Consider the following 19,062-nt stretch of genomic DNA (forward strand, 5'->3'; position numbering starts at 1 on the left):
CCTCCCGCCTCCTTGAGTGTGTCCTCTGAGCAGGTTGGGCGGGGGGCAGAGGGGCAGACAGACACGTAGCCTTCCCTTCCCTCTCCTCTCCCTCTCTCTCTCTCCTCTCTCTCTCTCCCCCCCCCCCATCTTTGTTACATAACGACGTAGTGCGCTGCTCAGGAGCTGGGTCCGGAGCCTAGGGCATTGTGCCTTGCCCAATTCAGCGAGGCCCTGTGTTGTGCCATTTGGGGCCCCCTCCTTAGTTTTATTTTGAGATAGGGTGACCTGTCCCCCCCTCCCCTAACACCCCCTTCCAGGCCCACCGGGACACGGACCCATTGGCATTATCCTGCATCCTGCCTCCTACCACCCCCACCCCTCAAGTCCACCGGGGCACGGACCCAATGGCGGTGTCCTCTACCCTCCCCCTCCTTCCCGCAGCCCACCGGGGCGCAGACCAATGAACAGAGTCTGCCCCTCTTCCCTTCAGGCCCCCTAGGACCCGGACCCATCGGCAGTGTCTTGTTCCTCCCTCCCCCACAGGCCCACCCGGGCACGGACCCATCCGCAGGCTCCTGCATCCTGCTTTCTTCCTCCCACTCCCAGGCCCACCGGGACACGGACCCATCGGCATCATCCTGCTTCCTGCCCTCCCCCCTCCTCTGCCCGGCCCACCGGGACCCCGACCCATCGGCAGCATCCCTCCCTGGGAAGGGGAAGCAGGAGAACGCTGGGAGCAGAGGAATGAGAATTTGGCATTTGGGTGGAAGATTTCGGAGGCGGAGGCAGGGTTGGGAAATGGGCTTTTCCATAGCACATTTCCCAGCTTTCCTCCATGTGCATAATAAGTGGAATCTCTTCTCCTGTGGAAAACATTACATGATCTCTGCAGCGGACCAGCCCCTGGGGGGTGCGGGTTGGAAGGACAGGCCGTAGAAATGTGGGGGATTGCAGAGGGCCAGGCTGAGGGGGGCCAGGCTGAGGGGGGCCAGGCTGAGGAGGGCCAGGCTGAGGGGGGCCAGGCTGAGGGGGGCCAGGCTGAGGAGGGCCAGGCTGAGGAGGGCCAGGCTAAGGGCCAGGTGATGCCATCCAGGGCTCTTCCACCTAAAGGCAGCTGCAGCTACGTGGTGAGAAGAGGTGGGGAGGAAAGGAAGAGCCCATCTGAAGGGGAGCTTGGAGGAGAGATAGAGAGCCTCACCATTTGTTCCTCGGGGCGGCAGCCTAGGAAAATGCGCTGCTCCTCTGGTGCGGGCCCCCACCAGCGAGCCCCCTTCCCCCACCGCCAGCCAGGATTTCAGCTGCCGAGGCAGGGGGGTGACTGGGAGAAGGGGGGCGGCATCCTATTTTCTCAGCCTGTTGCAGGTGAATGGCTGCGTCAGTTCCCCAACATCTTGTGGTGTGATTGCAGGCTGGATCAGCGCCCCAGCAATCATGGAGATATTTCTGAGCCCGGGAATCCTTTTCCTAGCACAGAGGCCTTCCCCGACTAAGGCCTCATTTCCTGTCCTCCCACTCCCTTCTGTTTTGATTTGCTTCCTTTATTCGCCCCACAGCACTTAACGGATAGATCCATAATTTGTTTATATTAATGTCCGCCTCTCTCCTCTAGACTGTAAGCTCGTCGGGGAACGTGTCTACCAACTCTCTTGCACTGTACACTCCCAAATGCATAGTTCTGTGCGCTGCACACACTATGTGCTCAACAAATACAGTTGATTGATTGATTGACAAGCACTTGGGGCAAAAAGCCAAAGGAGCAGGAAATGTGTGGATTCACCCTGAAGGATGACTGCTCAGTAGGGAGCGTAAGGGCTATCTCCTCCGCTTGGCAAATTCCAACACTTTATTGGACAAGATTCACTGTTGAACCTGAGTCCTCTGGCCACAGACAATGGGCACATCACTAAGCCAAATTTAATAATAATGAGAAAGCAGCATGGCCCAGTGGAAAGATCATGGGCCTGGGGGTCAGGAGACCTGGACTCTAATCCCAGCTCTGCCACTTGTCTGCTGTGTGCCCTTGGGCAAAGTCATTTAACCTCTCTGTGCCTCAGTTGCCTCATCTGTAAAATGGGGATTACGATGGCAAGCCCCATGTGAGCCAGGGGCTGTTTCCAACCTGATTATCTTTTAACTACCCCAGTACTTAGTACAGAGCCTGGCATATAGTAAATGCTTAACAAATGCCATTAAAAATTGGGGCATTTGTATTACTCCGTGTCAATCACCGAACTAAGTGCTGGGGTAGATGCAAAATAATCAGCCCGGACACAGTCCCTGTCCAACATGGGGCTCACAGTCTGGCGTGGAAGGAGAACAGGTAATGAATTTTCATTTTAAAGATGAGGAAAGTGAGGCACAGAGAAGTTAAGTGACTTACCCAAGGTCATTCAGCTGGCCAGTGGCAAACCTGGGATCAGAACCCATGTCCTCTGACTTTCAGGCCTGTGCTCTTCTTCTGAAAGAAAATGATGGCTTGGTGGCCTGGGAGGTATAAAATGTAGTTAATAATAATAATGATGATGGTGGTATTTGTTAAGCACTTACTATGTGCCAAGCACTGTTTTAAGTGCTGGGGTAGATACAGAGTTATCAGATTGTCCCACGTGGGGCTCACAAGTTTTCATCCCCATTTTACAGAAGAGGTAACTGAGGCACAGAGAAGTTAAGTGACTTTCCCAAAGTCACCCAGCTGACAAGTGGCTGAGAGGGATTAGAACCCACGACCTCTGACTCCCAAGCCCATGCGCTTTCCATAGTTAACAGGCAATCAATCAATCAATCAATCAATCGTATTTATTGAGCGCTTACTGTGTGCAGAGCACTGTACTAAGCACTTGGGAAGTACAAGTTGGCAACATACAGAGACAGTCCCTACCCAACAGTGGGCTCACAGTCTAAAAGGGGGAGACAGAGAACAAAACCAAACATACTAACAAAATAAAATAAATAGAATAGATATGCACAAATAAAATAAATAAATAGAGTAATAAATATGTACAAACATATATACATATATACAGGTGCTGTGGGGAAGGGAAGGACGTAAGATGGGGGGATGGAGAGGGGGGCGAGGGGGAGAGGAAGGAAGGGGCTCAGTCTGGGAAGGCCTCCTGGAGGGGGTGAGCTCTTAGTAGGGCCTTGAAGGGAGGAAGAGAGCTACCTTGGTGGATGGGCAGAGGGAGGGCATTGCAGGCCCGGGGGATGACGTGGGCCGGGGGTCGATGGCGGGACAGGCGAGAACGAGGCCTAACGGTGAGGAGATTAGCGGCAGAGGAGCGGAGGGTGCCGGTTGGGCTGTAGAAGGAGAGAAGGGAGGTGAGGTAGGAGGGGGCGAGGTGATGGACAGCCTTGAAGCCGAGGGTGAGGAGTTTCTGCCTGATGCGTAGATTGATTGGTAGCCACTGGAGATTTTTGAGGCAAAACTATGGTCACTAGCTTTAGATTAAACTAAGGGGAAAAAAAAGCACTTTTCAGAGAATGATGAGTCCCTCTTTTTGCTTTTGTCCCATTTCCCTTTAATTTCGGTCCTAGATTTCCAAAGTTTCTTTTATACTGATGGCTGAACAAAAGAAAGCATCATGGCCTCTTAAATGGATCAACATCAATCGCATTTATTGAGCGCTTACTGTGTGCAGAGCACTGTACTAAGCGCTTGGGAAGTACAAGTTGGCAACATATAGAGACAGTCCCTACCCAACAGTGGGCTCACCAGGTTTGATGGACTCTATGTTAGCACATCCACATTTCTGTGGAAATGTCTGTGATTTCTGCATTTCACTTCCACCTACTGAAAGCTTATGTGTTTCCAAGAGCTGATCTCCTTGCTGTGGGGTTTTTCCAGGCCCACGTTGGAAGTACCCATTTCTGAATCGAATCTGTGCTACAGTTGGACTAAATGAGTTTGTTTGTATTGTGTAACCAGTGGCAACAGACTTTTGGTCAAGTTTTCTGACTGCAACTGCCTCAGGCTTAGCCAAAAAATGACTTTCATGTGTGTGGGTGTAATCTTGAAGTTTTGTCTAAAGCCAGATAAAAGTAATTAGTGGACTTGATTGAAAGCCATTATCTTTGCTATCTGAAGTGGTAATCAAGGGCCCTTCAATGGGGTAATTGTTAGATTTTTTAGGGTTTTCAGGTTTAATGAAAGGTCTGCTGTGCTTATCCAGGAATAATACCTGTTGGGATACCTGAATTGCCATGGCCCTGAAGGGACTGCTCTACCTGACTTGTTTTTTCCCGTTAAAAATTCCACAGTTGGCTCATTTTTTTTGACCCAGAATTGAAATTAGGCCCAGTTTCTTTTCTCCTTACTGATGTGGCAAATTGAGATTTCTTGTGGAATAACGATCTGTTTTTACATCATGTTTCTTTGTTTCAGAGCGATCGTCTTTTGATCAAGGGTGGTAAAATAGTTAACGATGACCAGTCTTTCTATGCAGACATTTACATGGAAGATGGGTTGATAAAGTAAGTATAACTCACAGTTGGCAAACACTTGAAAATCAGAATTAAAAACTCACACGCTGAAGCATTCCAAATGACAACTCAGCAATATCAAATATGGACAATGTGACATCAGTTGAAAGCTGTGCTTTCTAAGTTGTGAAGAGTGAATCTGAAACCTAGTGTTAGAGGGCTCGGTAAACGCAGTAGGTGGGGTGGATTCAAGGTCGAATGAATTCCATTAGAGGGTGATGTGTTCTCAACCTTTGGTAGGAAATGACCCGTTTTTATGCTTTCCTTAGTCTTGAAATTCCTAACCCAGGGCCTGTTCAGTTGCATAAAGAGGAGGAGTAGTGGTCAGCCAGCCAGTCAGTCACTGGTATTTAGAAGCAGCGTGGCTCGGTGGAAGGAGTACGGGCTTGGGAATCAGAAGTCGTGGGTTCTAATCCTGGCTCCGCTACCTGTCTGCTGTGTGACTTTGGGCAAGTCACTTAACTTCTCTGTGCCTCAGTTACCTCATCTGTAAAATGGGGATGAAGACTGTGAGCCCCATGTGGGACAACCTAATTACCTTGTATCTACCCCAGCTCTTAGAACAGTGCTTGGCACATAGTAAGCGCTTAACAAATACCAGCATTATTATTGAGGGCCTACCGTGTGCAGAGCACTGTACTAAGTGCCTGGGTGAGAGTACACTCTAACAATATTACAGACACCTTCCCTGAGCACCCTTTGAGCAGTGCACTGAACAAAACATCTCTTTAGGATTTCAGTGCTTGGGGCTGAACTGGCCAATCAGAGAACTTTAAGCAAGGAACTTAAAGCAGTTTTCTCAGGTTAGCTCATTTCCCGTCTCCAACGAGGGCCCAAGTTGGAGGAGGGGCCAAGGAAGGGCATCTAATTAATTGCTCTAAGCCTTCACCGCAACACACGGAAATGTAAATAATTGCCAAATTCCAAGGACGGATTTTAGGTTTCATCCTTGATTTGTTACCACCAATAGATGCTTTAGTTGGTATATTTCAAACTAGAAAAATAAGCAGACCCATTCGGGATAGATTCTAAAGACTGTCCTGACTCTGGAGAGAATTGAACTCCGGGGAGTTATGAGTACGTCAATATCGTCTCACATTCTTTATCCAAGCCATTTGTAGATGCGGCTCACTCCCCCAGCCGCAGACATGCAGCACAGCTGTTTACAGACAACCCTTACAGCCCATGTCATCTTTTTAACTGAATGCCAACAATGTGCTGATTTAGGAAATGAACTTTTGGGTAGGTGTTTATCAAATGAACATTTTCTGGGAGGGTAAGATTTCTGATATTTATTGGCAAAAATCTTAGCCTGAGGCGGATTTTTTTATGGTACACATTAAAGCAGTTACTATTTGCCAAGCACTGGGGGAGATACAGGATAATTAGATCTGGTGCAGTCCCTGTCTCACGTGGGGCTCACAGTCTTAGTCGGAAGGAGTAGGATTTAATACCCCTTTTACAGCAGAAGAAACAGACACAGAGAACTGACTTGCCCAGGTCATTCAGCAGACAAGGGACGGAGTCAGGATTAGAACCCAGGTCCCCTGACTCCCAGGCCATAGCGATTCGTTCCACTAGGCCAGGTGTCCCCGTGCCCGAACCGAGAGGCAGAATGATCCAGGGATGATTAAAGCATTCATTCATTCAATTGTATTTATGGAGCACTTATCGTGTTCAAAGCACTGCACTAAGTACCTGGGAGAGTACAGTTCTGGCATGACAGTCCACAGCTGGTGAACTCTTCCCAGCTCTGCCAACAGCCATGCCCAGGGCAGCACGTGGACCTCATTTGAAACTTAGAGGCTGGCCAGAAGGACCCAGGTCTGCTAGAGGGTCGTGGGGGAAAGGATAACTGGTGGGCTGGGGGGAATGGACAAGCCGGAAGGGTCATCTCTCCAACCGAGGCCAAGGGGACTGAGGCATGGTGCCTGGCTGCGTTGGGGGTGTGGAGCCCCGAAAGCTGGAAAATAAATGCAATAATTCCCCCTGCCCTCAGGGAGGGCCTGAGTTCTCCAAGGTGCCTTAGATCATGGTTCCAAGCCACAGGGCTGTGACCACTAGCCAAGGGGCTGGCTGTTGCTGAGAGCTGGTTGGTTGAGCTGATCATTTCATAATAATAATATTAGTAATGATATCTAAGTGCTTTCTATGTGTGAAGCATTGTTCTAAGCGCTGGGGGGATACAAGGTGATCAGGTTGTCCCACATGGGGCTCACAGCCTTAGTCCCCATTTTACAGATGAGGTAACTGAGGCACAGAGAAGTTAAGTGACTTGCCCAAAATCACACAGCTAAGTTGCGGAGCTGGGATTAGAACCCATGACCTCTGACTCCCAAACCCGTGCTCTTTCCACTGAGCCACGCTGCTTCTCTAAGCGGGGTTTAAGAAGGCCTAGCAGGGGAAGCGTCTGAAAAGAGTTCGTGAAGCCTCCGGCCATTTCGTAGACATTCAGGGTTTGCCCCAGCCGTTAGCTTTAATACCCAGGTAGAGAAAAAATGCGGAAGGCTGAACCAGCTGCTTCTGCTCAGTGTGTGAGGCTCCGAGGGGCCCTCCGGCCACTTCATCCTCAGTTACAAACTTCTGAGTAGGAGTACTAGTATTTCTTAGAAGTAATAACAATCGTTAAGTGCTTACTACTATAATAAACACTGGGAGACACAGGTGGGAACTAAATGTGGTTCCCAAACGTTGAGGGGGCTCACAGTCTAGGAGTATAGACATTCATTCAATCGTATTTATTGAGCATGCAAAGCACTATACTAAGCAGTTGGGAGAGTACCATATAACAATAAACAGACACGTTCCCTGTCCATAGTGAATTTACAGTCTTGTGGAGAGACAGACCTTTATATAAATAAATTACAGATATAGACTCTCAAGAAGCACACACCTGTGTCCAGCAGGAAGGAAGAAAACACTGGTTTGCTATCCCTTTCTCCACCACCCGACACTGGCAATCACCAATTCAGTTTAAAAGGCCCCACCCGACTTGCTGACTGGCTCTTGTTCCCAGGTGATTGTGGGATTAGAGAAGCAGCATGGCTCGGTGGAAAGAGCATGGGCTTTGGAGTCAGAGGTCAGGGGTTCAAATCCCGGCTCCACCACTTGTCAGCTGTGTGACTTTGGGTAAGTCACTTAACTTCTCTGTGCCTCAGTTACCTCATCTGTAAAATGGGGATTAAGACTGAGCCCCACGTGGGACAACCTGTTCATCTTGTAACCTCCCCAGCGCTTAGAACAGTGTTGGACACATAGAAAGCGCTTAATAAATGCTATTAAAAAAAAGTTTAGCTTCTAAGGCTGCCATTTTTCTCTTTCCCCTTCAGACCCCTGCCCTCAGTCCCTCCTCAGATAGGAGCCTGTGTCCATTGGGCCTTCCAGTGCTCAGCCTGACACAGACAAATTTCAAGTTCAGCATCATCAAAGTGTGTAGTGAGCACTCTGAACTGTAGTGTTACATCAATATACGAGACTCCTATTTAAATAGGAAGTGTCACAACTGCCCATTCCAAGCACTGTCACAAGCAGTGGTATTTTTTGAGTCCTTACTATGTGCAGAGCACTATATTAAGCGCTTGGAAGAGTACAAAGAAAACATTTTGAGCTTCCCCACTCGATCTTCCTGAAACAAAAGGTTTGTTGTTGTGTGTTCTGAGAAATCCAGGGAAAGGGCAGGGTGGGAAGCAATTGGGCAAGCCCTGCTGGCCCGGAAGTAGCATTAGATCTGTGTAGAACTCTGTCTCTAATTCATCCTTATTTATCCAGGCAAATAGGAGAAAATCTCATTGTGCCGGGGGGCGTGAAAACGATCGAAGCCCATGCCAGGATGGTGGTCCCAGGCGGCATCGACGTCCACACCCGTTTTCAGATGCCTGACCAAGGGATGATCGCAGCCGATGACTTCTTCCAAGGGACCAAGGCTGCCCTGGCTGGGGGCACCACCATGATAAGTAAGAGTTGTTCTTTAAGGGCTTGGGGGTCCAGTCTGGCCCGTTCCGGGTGGAGGTCCTGGGTGTTCCAGGATACATGGACACATCTGGATGTTTCAGGCACATTAAATTGGATGGTGGGGGGGAGGATGAAGTATCTAGATAATTCAGGCCTGAGTGTTGTTTAGGCCTCAGTGATCTAGAAAATTTGTATGTGTAGGTCTTTGGTCTTTCCCTCCTAAAGGTCTTAAGATGTGTTCTTTAGTCATGCCCGCATCGCCAAGGGGAGGAGGGTGGGTGTGGGGGGAGGCTCTGTAGCCTTGGCATCAAATTCTCTGGGCAACAGTGAACTTTCCACAGGGCCGACCAGGCCACTCTCGAGACAGCCCGCTTGCCAGAAACCCGCTGTCGTGTGCCCGGATCCGCCCGGTTTGGGCTTCTGCTTTTTAAAAAGGTGACTGTGATTCAGATATGGGTTGGGGGAATTGATGTGTTTATAGGACCCAGTGGTAATGTTAAAAAATAATATTTTTATTATATCATTAATAAAAACCGTGGTATTTGTTAAACACTATGTGCCAGGCACTCTACTAAGTGCTGGGGTGAATACAAGCAAATCGCACAGTCCCCGTCCCACATGGGGTTTACAGTCTTAATCCTCATTTTCCAGATGAGGTAACTGAGGCATAGAGAAGATAAGTGACTGGCCCAAGGTCACAGAGCAGACAAGTGGCAGAGATGGAATTAGAACCCAGGTCCTCTAACTCCCGGCCTGTGCTCTTTTTTGAGCCATTTTAGGACCCCTGAAGCACGGAAAAATCCCCTCAATTGGTCTGGTTGAGTCTGTAAAACTCTATGATTGGGAACACTCCCTGGCTATCCTGTTGCCCCCCGCTCCCCCTGTGAACATCTGCTGTCTCTCCCTGTCTTGGCACCCTCTTTCTCCATCTCCCAGCCCCAGCTATATCACAGAGTGAGGTCATGGGACACGGACTGGGATAAGTAACTGGAAGCCTAGACTCCTAGCATCTTAGTTTTGTCTACAAAACCCTGGTCTGGGAACACCCTCCCTCTTCACATCTGGTAGACAATCATTCAATCACTCTCCCCGTCTTCAAAGCCTTATTGTAGGCACATCACCTCCAAGAGGCCTTCCCTGGCTAAATAAGCCCTCCTTTCCTTTTTCCCACTCCCTTCCTATCACCCTGATTTGATCCTTTTATTCACCCCCTTCCCTCAGCCCCACAGCATGTATGTATATATCCATAATTTATTTATATTAATGTCTGTTTTCCCCTTTAGATGGTAAACTTGTGGGCGGCGAATGTGTTTGTTATATTGTCATATTGTACTCTCCCAAGCACTTTTTAAAGTGCTTTTAGAACAGTGCTTCGCACATAGTAAGCACTTAACAAATACCATTATTATTATTATTACAGTGCCCTGCAAATAGTAAGCACTCAATAAATACGGTTGACTGATTAGAAATGCAATGGTGCTGCGAGGTAGCTGCATGGCTGCTAGTGAGAACTGCAAGAGATGAAATCCCAGAGAACAAAATCATCTGCATAATCCCTAATATAGAGCTCAAAAAAATCAACTGGTTCTACCATAGTGTCCCTGCAACTGTGCTTAGGAAATCAATTTCGGCAGACATCGTCTTGTCTCATGCTGCCGAGTCATTTCCAACCCATAGCGACACCAAGGGCACGTCTCTGCCAGAACGCCCTGTTCTCCATCTGCAGTCATTCTGGTAGTGGATCCAGAGAGTTTTCTTGGTAAAAATATGAAGTGGTTTACCATTGCTGCCTTCCACGCAGTAAACTCGAGTCTCCTCCCTCAACTCTCCCCTGCCGGGGCTGCCCAGAATGGGTGAGTTTTGACTTGTAGCAGATTGTCTTCTGCTTGCTAGCCACTGGCCAAGCTAGGAATGGAATGGGTAGGCCTCTGCTTGACTCTCCCTCCCGTAGCCGAGACTGGTAGAGGACTGGAAACTCTACAGGTGTGACCCTGAGAGGGGCGAGAGCTGGGATAGATACGGGCTAATCAGTGTGGACACAGTCCGTGTCCCACATGAGGCTCAGAGGCTTAATCCCCATTTTACAGATGAGGGAACTGAGGCGTGAAATGAAGTGATTTACCCACAGTCACACAGCAAAGTGGCAAAGGCAGTATTAGAACCCAGGTCCTGACTCCTAGGCCTGAGCTTTATCCACTAGGCTATGCTGCTTCTCACAGTTCCCGTTCCCACTGCACATTTCTGAAAGCTAAACCCCTGACAACAAGGATCACTCCCAGGATTAAAAATAATACCTGTTCTGGGACCAAGCTGGGAATAATTATCTTCTCCCTCCCTGGCATATTACCCCATACCCCAACAACCAACCTGACATTATTGTGCTTTGAGACAAATACTGCAAAGGCATGGCTGTCCCCAGCATTGTGGATAAACAATTACCCAGAAATATTTGTTAATTGGCTACTCATCATGCAACCAATTGAAGACCTTAGTGCTCTCCCAACTACTCTGTTCAGTGCTCAGCACACAGTAGACTGTCAGCTCCTCAAGGGCATGGATCGTGTCTACCAACTTTGTTGTGCTCTCTCAAGTGCTCAGTACAGTGCTGTGTATACAGTAGACTGTGAGCTTCTTGTGGGCAGGGATTGCATCTACCAACTCTGTTATATTGCATTTTCCCAAGTGCTTAGTACAGTGCTATGCACACAGCAAGCCCTCAATAAGTACTGTTGATTGATAGTAAATGTGATCAATACAGCCCAAGTGCTCGTGATGTGCTACCGGTCTTATGGGGGTGCTTGCAGACTAGTTTTCTTTTTTCATATTTTAATCTTATTTTAAAAAGAGAGGGACTGATGACCTTGAGCTCTATCAAACCTGCTGTCCGCCCAGAGAGGCTTTTGGTTTGAGAATCTCAGTTCTTGGCTAGGCTGACTGCGTCCACAGAGACCTTTGGTTTCAGAATCTCAGCTCTCCACCAGGCTGACTGTGTCCACAGAGGCCTTTGGTTTGAGAATCTCAGCTCTCCATAAGGCTGACTGCATCCTCTTGGCAATTTGGCGGAGGGAAGGAACAGAATCAGCTCAGCTATTTGTGTTTGGAGAAAACCAGTTGGCACAGAACAGCGTTCCACAATATGTTTATTATCCCACTCGGTGCTCTGAGGTCTCTCGGCTCCTCCCATCCCCTCCATCTCAGGATCTCAGGCGGGAGGCCAGAACCCATCCTTCTCTGACCTGGGCATTTTTCAACAGCGGTCTCTGCCTCTCATCTTGCCGACTGAATGTTGGACCTTGCTGGTGGCGGGCCCCGGACCAGTGCTCCCAGTTTTTTCGACCTGGCCCAGTGGGCTGGGGTCAGCATGGGTGGAGCTGCAGATCTTCCCTTGCCAGGCCTCTTTCTCTGGTCAGCTGGGCTTTGCATGGGAGCTGGCTAAACAGTATCCACACTCCCTAGTGAGGTTTGGGGCTGGGGATGCGAGGTGGCATGCTAGGGAGCGTTTACACAACCTCCACCCTTGGTAATCAGTCAATTAGTCATATTTATTGAGCACTTGACTGTGTGCAAGGCACCATACTAAGCGTTGGAGAGAAGACGATACAACAGAAATGGTAGGCATGTTCCCTGCCCAACAAGAAGCTTACAATCAAAAGGGGATGACAGACACTAAATTAAGTTGCAGATACGTACATACGTGCTATGGGTCAGAGGATGGGGTGAATATCAAGTGCTTAAAGACCTTCATTCATTCAGTCAGTCATATTTACTGAGTGCTTACTGGGTGCAGAGCACTGTACTAGGTGCTTGAGAGAGTACAATACAAAAATTAATATTCCCTGCCTACAATTAGCGGTCTCAGGGGGAGGAGACAGACATTAATATAAATAAATAAATGAGAGATGTGTACATAAGTGCTGTGAGGCTGGGATGTATGGGTAATAATAATAATAATAATGGCATTTATTAAGCGCTTACTATGTGCAAAGCACTGTTCTAAGCGCTGGGGAGGTAACTAGGTGATCAGGTTGTCCCACGGGGGGCTCACAGTCTTAATCCCCATTTTACAGGTGAGGTAATAATAATAATGGCATTTATTAAGCACTTACTATGTTCAAGGCACTGTTCTAAGCGCTGGGGGTATACAAGGTGATCAGCTTGTCCCACAGGGGGCTTACAGTCTTCATCCCCATTTTACAGATGAGGTAGCTGAGGCCCAGAGAAGTTAAGTGAAGTGAAGTGACTCGCCCAGAGTCACACAGCTGATGGTTGGCAGAGCGGGGATTCGAACCCAGGACCCCTGACTCCCAAGCCTGGGCTATTTCCATTGAGCCACGCTACTTCTCGAGGCGGCCGTTGGCCCTCGGAGGGTCAGCAGGGCCGGACGGCTCCCGGCTCCACGCGCCGTCGACCTGGGGTAGCTGAGGCACAGAGAAGTTAAGTGACTTGCCCAAAGCTGACAATTGGCGGAGCTGGGATTTGAACCCATGACCTCTGGCTCCAAAGCCTGTGCTCTTTTCACTGAGCCATGCTGTGGATAAGCAAAGGGAGCAAGTCAGGGTGATGCAGAGGCAGTGGGAGAAGAGGAAAGGGGGGCTTAGTCAAAGAAGGCCTCTTGGAGGAGTTGTGCCCTCCCGGCTCTGCCATATGTCTGCTGTACGACCTTGGGCAAGTCACTTCACTTCTCTGGGCCTCAGTTCCTTCAGCTCTAAAATGGGGATTAAGAGTATGAGCCTCTTGTGGGACAGGGACGGTGTCCAACCTGATTAGTATCTACCCCAGCGCTTAGAACAGTGTTCGGCACATAGTGCTTAACAAGTACCGTTATTATTATTAGGCAAGGTTGTGGGCTTTAAAAAGCTAGCTCTTCTGAAGCTGTTTTTGTGTGAGCAGGCTGACGGGTTGGGGGCTTTCGGGATCGCTAGTTCCCTGAGCTATGTGAACCGGACACTGTTGCAAGGGGTTGGAATTGCAATGAGCCCTGTTGGTGCTGGGCTGGTTGACCAGTCTTTTAGACTGTGAGCCCACTGTTGGGTAGGGACTGTCTCTATATGTTGCCAATTTGTACTTCCCAAGTGCTTAGTACAGTGCTCTGCACACAGTAAGCGCTCAATAAATACGATTGATGATGATGATGATGGTGACCAGGGGGCCACTTCTGGTGTCGTAGGGTCTGCAGTTTTTCTAAGCCATTCTACAGCTCGGGAAACAAGAAGTAGTTTTTACCAAGAGTCTAACCAATAGCGGAGTTCCCTGCAAGCCAGTTGAGCCCCTGGATTCAGTTCTCTAATTTGAAAAGGGTCCACCTCTCCCCGGTTCCTTAGGACAAGTCAGTTGAGCGGTATGGAATTTCCCTGTGTCCATAAGGCTGCCAACATACAGGAATCACTGCTCTTTTTAGGTGCAAATACAACTCTCTGTGACCCTGAAGACCCTGGGAGCCGGGTCTTTCACACACTTCCAAATTGGTATGGGTCCAGTTCTGTATTTTCTCACAAGCCTGTCAGACTGTTCAAAAGCCTTTCCCTGCCACTAGGTACTCAGGATTTCTCTCTTGATTGTAAACCTGCTGTACTTTCCCAAGTGCTTAGCACAGTGTCCTGCCCTCAGTAAATAGCATTGATTCGTTGTGTGATTTGCCAGTATCACGATGGTATTGCAGCGTGGCTCAGTGGAAAGAGCATGGGCTTTGGAGTCAGAGGTCATGGGTTCAAATTCCGACTCCGCCACTTGTCAGCTCTGTGACTTTGGGCAAGTCACTTAACTTTCTGTGCCTCAGTTATCTCATCTGTAAAATGGGGATTAAGACTGTGAGCCCCCCCGTGGGACAACCTGATCACCTTATAACCTCCCCAGCTCTTAGAACAGTGCTTTGCACATAGTAAGCGCTTAATATATGCCATTATTATTATTATTACTATTGAGATACTGAGTGGTAGGGAGTTGTTATAACTCAGGAAAGATGTGTCTACCAGCTCTGTTGTGTTGTATTCTCCCAAGTGCTTAGTACAGTGCTCTGCATATAGTAAGCACTCAGTAAATACCATTGTTGATGATGATGAGAGGCAGAAAGTCATGTGGGCATGTTGGGGGGATTGGTGAACAGTCAGTGCCCCCACCAATGAAAGAGTGAAAGTTTGGGTGTGTACTACTAGATTATAAACTCTCTGAGGGAAGGCACTGTGTCTACTAACTGTTATACTCTCCTAAGTGCTTAGTACAGTGCTCCGCACAAAATGAAAGATCAATAAAGACCATGTTGAAAGAAAGTGGACAGTTGAAGCCATTATTGATGCTGTAATTAATAATGATAATAGCAATATTTGAAATAGTATTTGTTAAGCATTTACTATGTGCCAGGCATTGAACTGAACACTGGGGTTGTTACAAGATAATGAGGTTGAGGCCATTATTGATGCCATCATTAATAATAATAATAATAATAATAATAATAATATTTGTTAAGCACTTACTATGTGCCCAACATTGTACTGAACACTGGGGTTGTTACAAGATAATCAGGTTGGAAACAGTCCCTGTCCCACAGTGTATAGTCTAAGGAGGAAGGAAAACTGATACTGAATCCCCATTTTACAGATAAGGAAACAAGCGACATAGAAGGCAAGTGGCAGAGCCAGGATTAGAACCCAGGCCGTCTCACTCCCAGGCCTGTGCTCTTTCCACTAGATTATATTAAGGACCAAGAGCTAATTGGATTCTGAAATACCCTGATGACTAAAATTCTCTGGACAATCGGATAATTTATTCTGTATTTATTGAATCCTCTCTGTGTGCAGAACCCTTGAGAGTGTGTAGAAAGATCTTGCTCAGCCCTCCATCTCTCTCTTCGCTTGTGTAGATGCAGGCTCTATATCCAGTAAGCACTTAGTAAATACTATTTCATTCATTCACTCATTCATTCATTCATTCAATCGTGTTTACTGAGTGCTTACTGTGTGCAGAGCACTGTACTAAGCACTTGGAAAGTACAATTCAGCAACAGATAGAGACAATCCGTACCCAACAACAGGCTCACAGTCTAGAAGAGGGAGACAGGCAACAAAACAAAACAAGTAGATAGGCATCAATAGCATCAAAGATTTCTGCTATGGCAGTCTTATCCAGGGGAGGTAGAACATATGACCCCTGCCTTTAAGGAGCTGTCTCCCCATCTTTGGCCCGAGAGTCAGAAAGTCATGGGTTTTAATCCTGGCTCTGCTACTTGTCTGCTGTGTGACCTTGGGCAAGTCACTTCACTTCTCTGTGCCTCAGTTACCTCATCAGTAAAATGGGGATTGAGACTTTGAGCCCCATGTGGGACAGGGATTGTGTCCAACCTGATTAACTTATATCTACCCCAGCACTTAAAACAGTGTTTGGCACATAATTAAGTGCTTAAGAAGCATCATAATAATAATTATTATTAGACTGCGAGCTCACTGTGGGCAGGGAACATGTCTACCAACTCTGTTACATTATACTCTTCCAAGCGCTGTGCCCACAGTAAGTGCTCAGTAAAGCCCACTGATGGATCGCCTGCGGTCAAGGGACTCCAATTCTGTACAATCAGGAGGAAAATGGTTGGGCATCAGGCAGACTGGGAAGAGAAGGGAAAGGTGTGTGTGATTGGGTAGCTGAGCTTGCAGATTAATGCGGGCTCTGCTGTTTCAGGAGGCAGTGGGTCCTTAAGGGCCTGGAGGCTTAGAGGTGGGATAGCGCTGCACACAGTAAGTGCTCAATAAATACGATTGAATGAATGAATGAATGAATGGCCGCTGCTCAGCCGGCCCTGGGGTCTGACTTGCCAGCTTGCACTCCCGAGCACTCTGAAGGTGCACTCTGAAGGAGTACTCCGAAGCACTTGAAGGTGGGGGAAAGGCACCTTTTCTTAGCTAACACCTTTCTACTTCGCAAATGCAGCAATGATAATTGTGGTATTTGGTAAATGCACATTACGTGCCCATCACTGTGGTAAAACCTGGATTAGGTACAAGATAATCAGGTCAGACACGATCCCTTTTCCACATGAGGCTTATAGTTTCTAATCAATTGACCAATAGTATTTATTGAGTGCTTACTGCATATAGGGCACTGTACTAAGTTCTTGGGTGAGCACAATATAGCAGAGTTGATACACGTTTCCTGTCCACAACAAGCTTACAGTGTACGAGAGATTATAGACAGAAGCAGCATGGCTTACTGGATAGAACATGGGCTTGGGATTCAGAAGGACCTGGGTTCTAATTCTGGCTCCACTGATGTCTGCAGCATGACCTTGGGCAAGTCACTCCACTTCTTTAGGCCTCAGTTACGTCATCTGTAAAATGGGGATTAAGAATGCGAGCCCCATGTGGGACAGGGATTGCATCCAACCTGATTAACTGTAATCTATCCCTGCATTTCGAATAGTGCTTGGCACTTAGTAAGCATTTAACAAGTACCATAATTATTATTCATTTATTTAATATAAATACATAAATTATGGAAACATATATAAGGGCTGTGCAGCTGAGGAAGGGGTGAATAAAGGGTGTAAATCCAAATGCCGGGCAACACAATAAGCTATGGGAGAGAGGAAATAATAATAATAGTAATAATGGCATTTATTAAGTGCTTCCTATGTGCAAAGCACTGTTCTAAGTGCTGAGGAAATGAGGACTTAGTCGGGGAAAGCCTTTTGGAGATGTGCTTTTAATAAGGCTTTGAAGGTGGGGAGAGTGATCCTGTGTTGGATATGAAGAGGAAGGGTGTTCCAGGCCAGAAGGCAGGGTCTGGGTGAGAGGGCTGCAGAGAGCTAGATGAGATCTAGGTACAGTAAGTAGATTGGCATTAGAGGAGTGTGGGAGGGAGGAGAGGAATTGAATCCCCACATTACAGATGAGGAAACTGAGGCCCAGATATGTGAAGTGACTTGCCCAAGGTCACATAGCAGGCAAGTGGTGGAGCCGGGATTAGATCCCAGGTCCTCTGACTCTCAGGCCCGTGTTCTATCCACTAGGCCACACTGTTTCCCTAAGCTCTGGTAGATGAGCCTTCACAAAACCCAAGGTGCACGGTGGGCCTGTTTCACGAATGGGTCAGAAGCCATCAAGCGAATCTGTGGCAGATGTTGGGTGGGACTCCAGCTGCTGAGAGAGATGCTCTGCTCACCGAGTGACGAAACAGCACTAAATGCCACTTGTTCAGAAATGGAGACGCCACATCAGCCACACAAAATAACATTATTGCCATCAAACAGAGTCTTCTATTGAGAGCCGGACAATGTGGTTACTGTGGTGGAGGCTTGGCTGGTGGAGGCTTGGCTGGGGGAGGGGCGGGGGGAGCCAGTAGGGGACATCCTTGGGCCGTTCATCTTTTACTGGGAAAGACATTCCCCTCTTTCCTAGAGGAGCCAGAGCTGAGCAGTCTTGGAGGTGGCTGGTTCAGTTCTGATTCAGTGCTTAGAAAAGTGCTAGGCATATAGTAAGCACCTAACAAATACCATTGTTGTTATTATTAACTCTTTGGCACAGCTCTGTGATAGACTTTCAAAATCCTTATCAGCCCCTTTATCAATTATTTTTACAGTATTTCTTAGGCATTTATTGTGTGCTAAGACCTGAGATAGAGAAACGATAGACTAGGCTTTTACGAACTCTGTTATATTGTTTATGCTGTACTCTCCAAAGCGCGTAGTACAGTACTCTGCACACAGTAAGCACTCAATAAATACAATTGATTGGCTGATTGATTGTTCTCTGCCTTACCTGGACTCACAGTGGGGAAATGGAGAGGTTAAGCAGCAGGCATAGGGCAGAGTTGGGATTAAGACCTGGTTGTCCTTGTCAATAAGAGGAAGCTCCGGGAGCCACAGGCCTTTTTGCTGGTGAAAAAGTCCTCTAGACCATGAGCTTGTTGTGGCAGGGAATGTCACTGTTTCTTGTTGTATTGTACTTTCCCAAGCACTTAAGCAACATGGCTTAGTGGCAAGAGCACAGGCTTGGGAGTCAAAGGACGTGGGTTCTAATCCGGGTGCCGCCACTTGTCTGCTGTGTGACCTTGGCTTGGGAGTCAAAGGACGTGGGTTCTAATCTGGGTGCCTCCACTTGTCTGCTGTGTAACCTTGGGGAAGCCACTTTACTTCTCTGTGCCTCATTTACCTCACCTGTAAAATGGGGATTAAGACTGTGAGCCCCACGTGGGACAACCTGATTACCTTGTATCTACCCCAGTGTTTAGCACATAGTAAGCAAATACCATCATTATTATTATTATTACGGTCTCTGCACACAGTAAGTGCCTAATAAATGCCAGTGATTTGTTTGATTGGTGGATTGAGCCACAAGCAAAGCAAGGGATGCTGTCTTCCCCAGTCCCGAGGGTATGATAGTTGTACTGGGCCTGGGCTGGGCAGCGGGGACGGAGGGAGAGAGGCAGCGAGTGAGAGGAAACACCCAAGGACCAGAACGGGACTTAGTCCAGCTGCTTCCTTCTTGTCAGAAATGTCCTCTTTCCATAAAGATTGTCCTCCTGGAGGCCAGTGAGGGCCAGCGAGGGTAGGCGGAGTTGGGGCGGGGCGGGGAAATCAATCAATCCATGGTGTTTATTGAGCGCTTACTGTGTGCAGAGCACTCTACTAAGAGCTTGGGAGAGTTCAATGTAACAGAGTTAGTA

The 19,062-nt window shown here is 47.9% G+C and overlaps 1 protein-coding gene and 1 non-coding gene across 3 annotated transcripts in view; one reads left to right on the forward strand and one right to left on the reverse strand.

Moving 5' to 3' along the window:
- DPYSL2 (dihydropyrimidinase like 2) overlaps window positions 1–19,062 on the forward strand; it is a 139,151-nt gene that overhangs the window by 58,724 nt on the left and 61,365 nt on the right. For both annotated transcript variants that reach the window (XM_038746866.1, XM_038746867.1), the window contains exons 2-3: window positions 4,364–4,452; window positions 8,230–8,414. In XM_038746866.1, the coding sequence (XP_038602794.1) occupies window positions 4,364–4,452; window positions 8,230–8,414 (274 nt within the window). The remainder of the gene's footprint in view (window positions 1–4,363; window positions 4,453–8,229; window positions 8,415–19,062) is intronic.
- Window positions 10,276–10,413, reverse strand: LOC119929368. Its single transcript, XR_005451495.1, has one exon. It is a non-coding gene; the product is annotated as a small nucleolar RNA SNORA7 (small nucleolar RNA).

The sequence above is a fragment of the Tachyglossus aculeatus genome, chromosome 5 (assembly GCF_015852505.1).
Source record: "Tachyglossus aculeatus isolate mTacAcu1 chromosome 5, mTacAcu1.pri, whole genome shotgun sequence".
In the NCBI taxonomy this organism is placed as follows: Eukaryota; Metazoa; Chordata; class Mammalia; order Monotremata; family Tachyglossidae; genus Tachyglossus; species Tachyglossus aculeatus.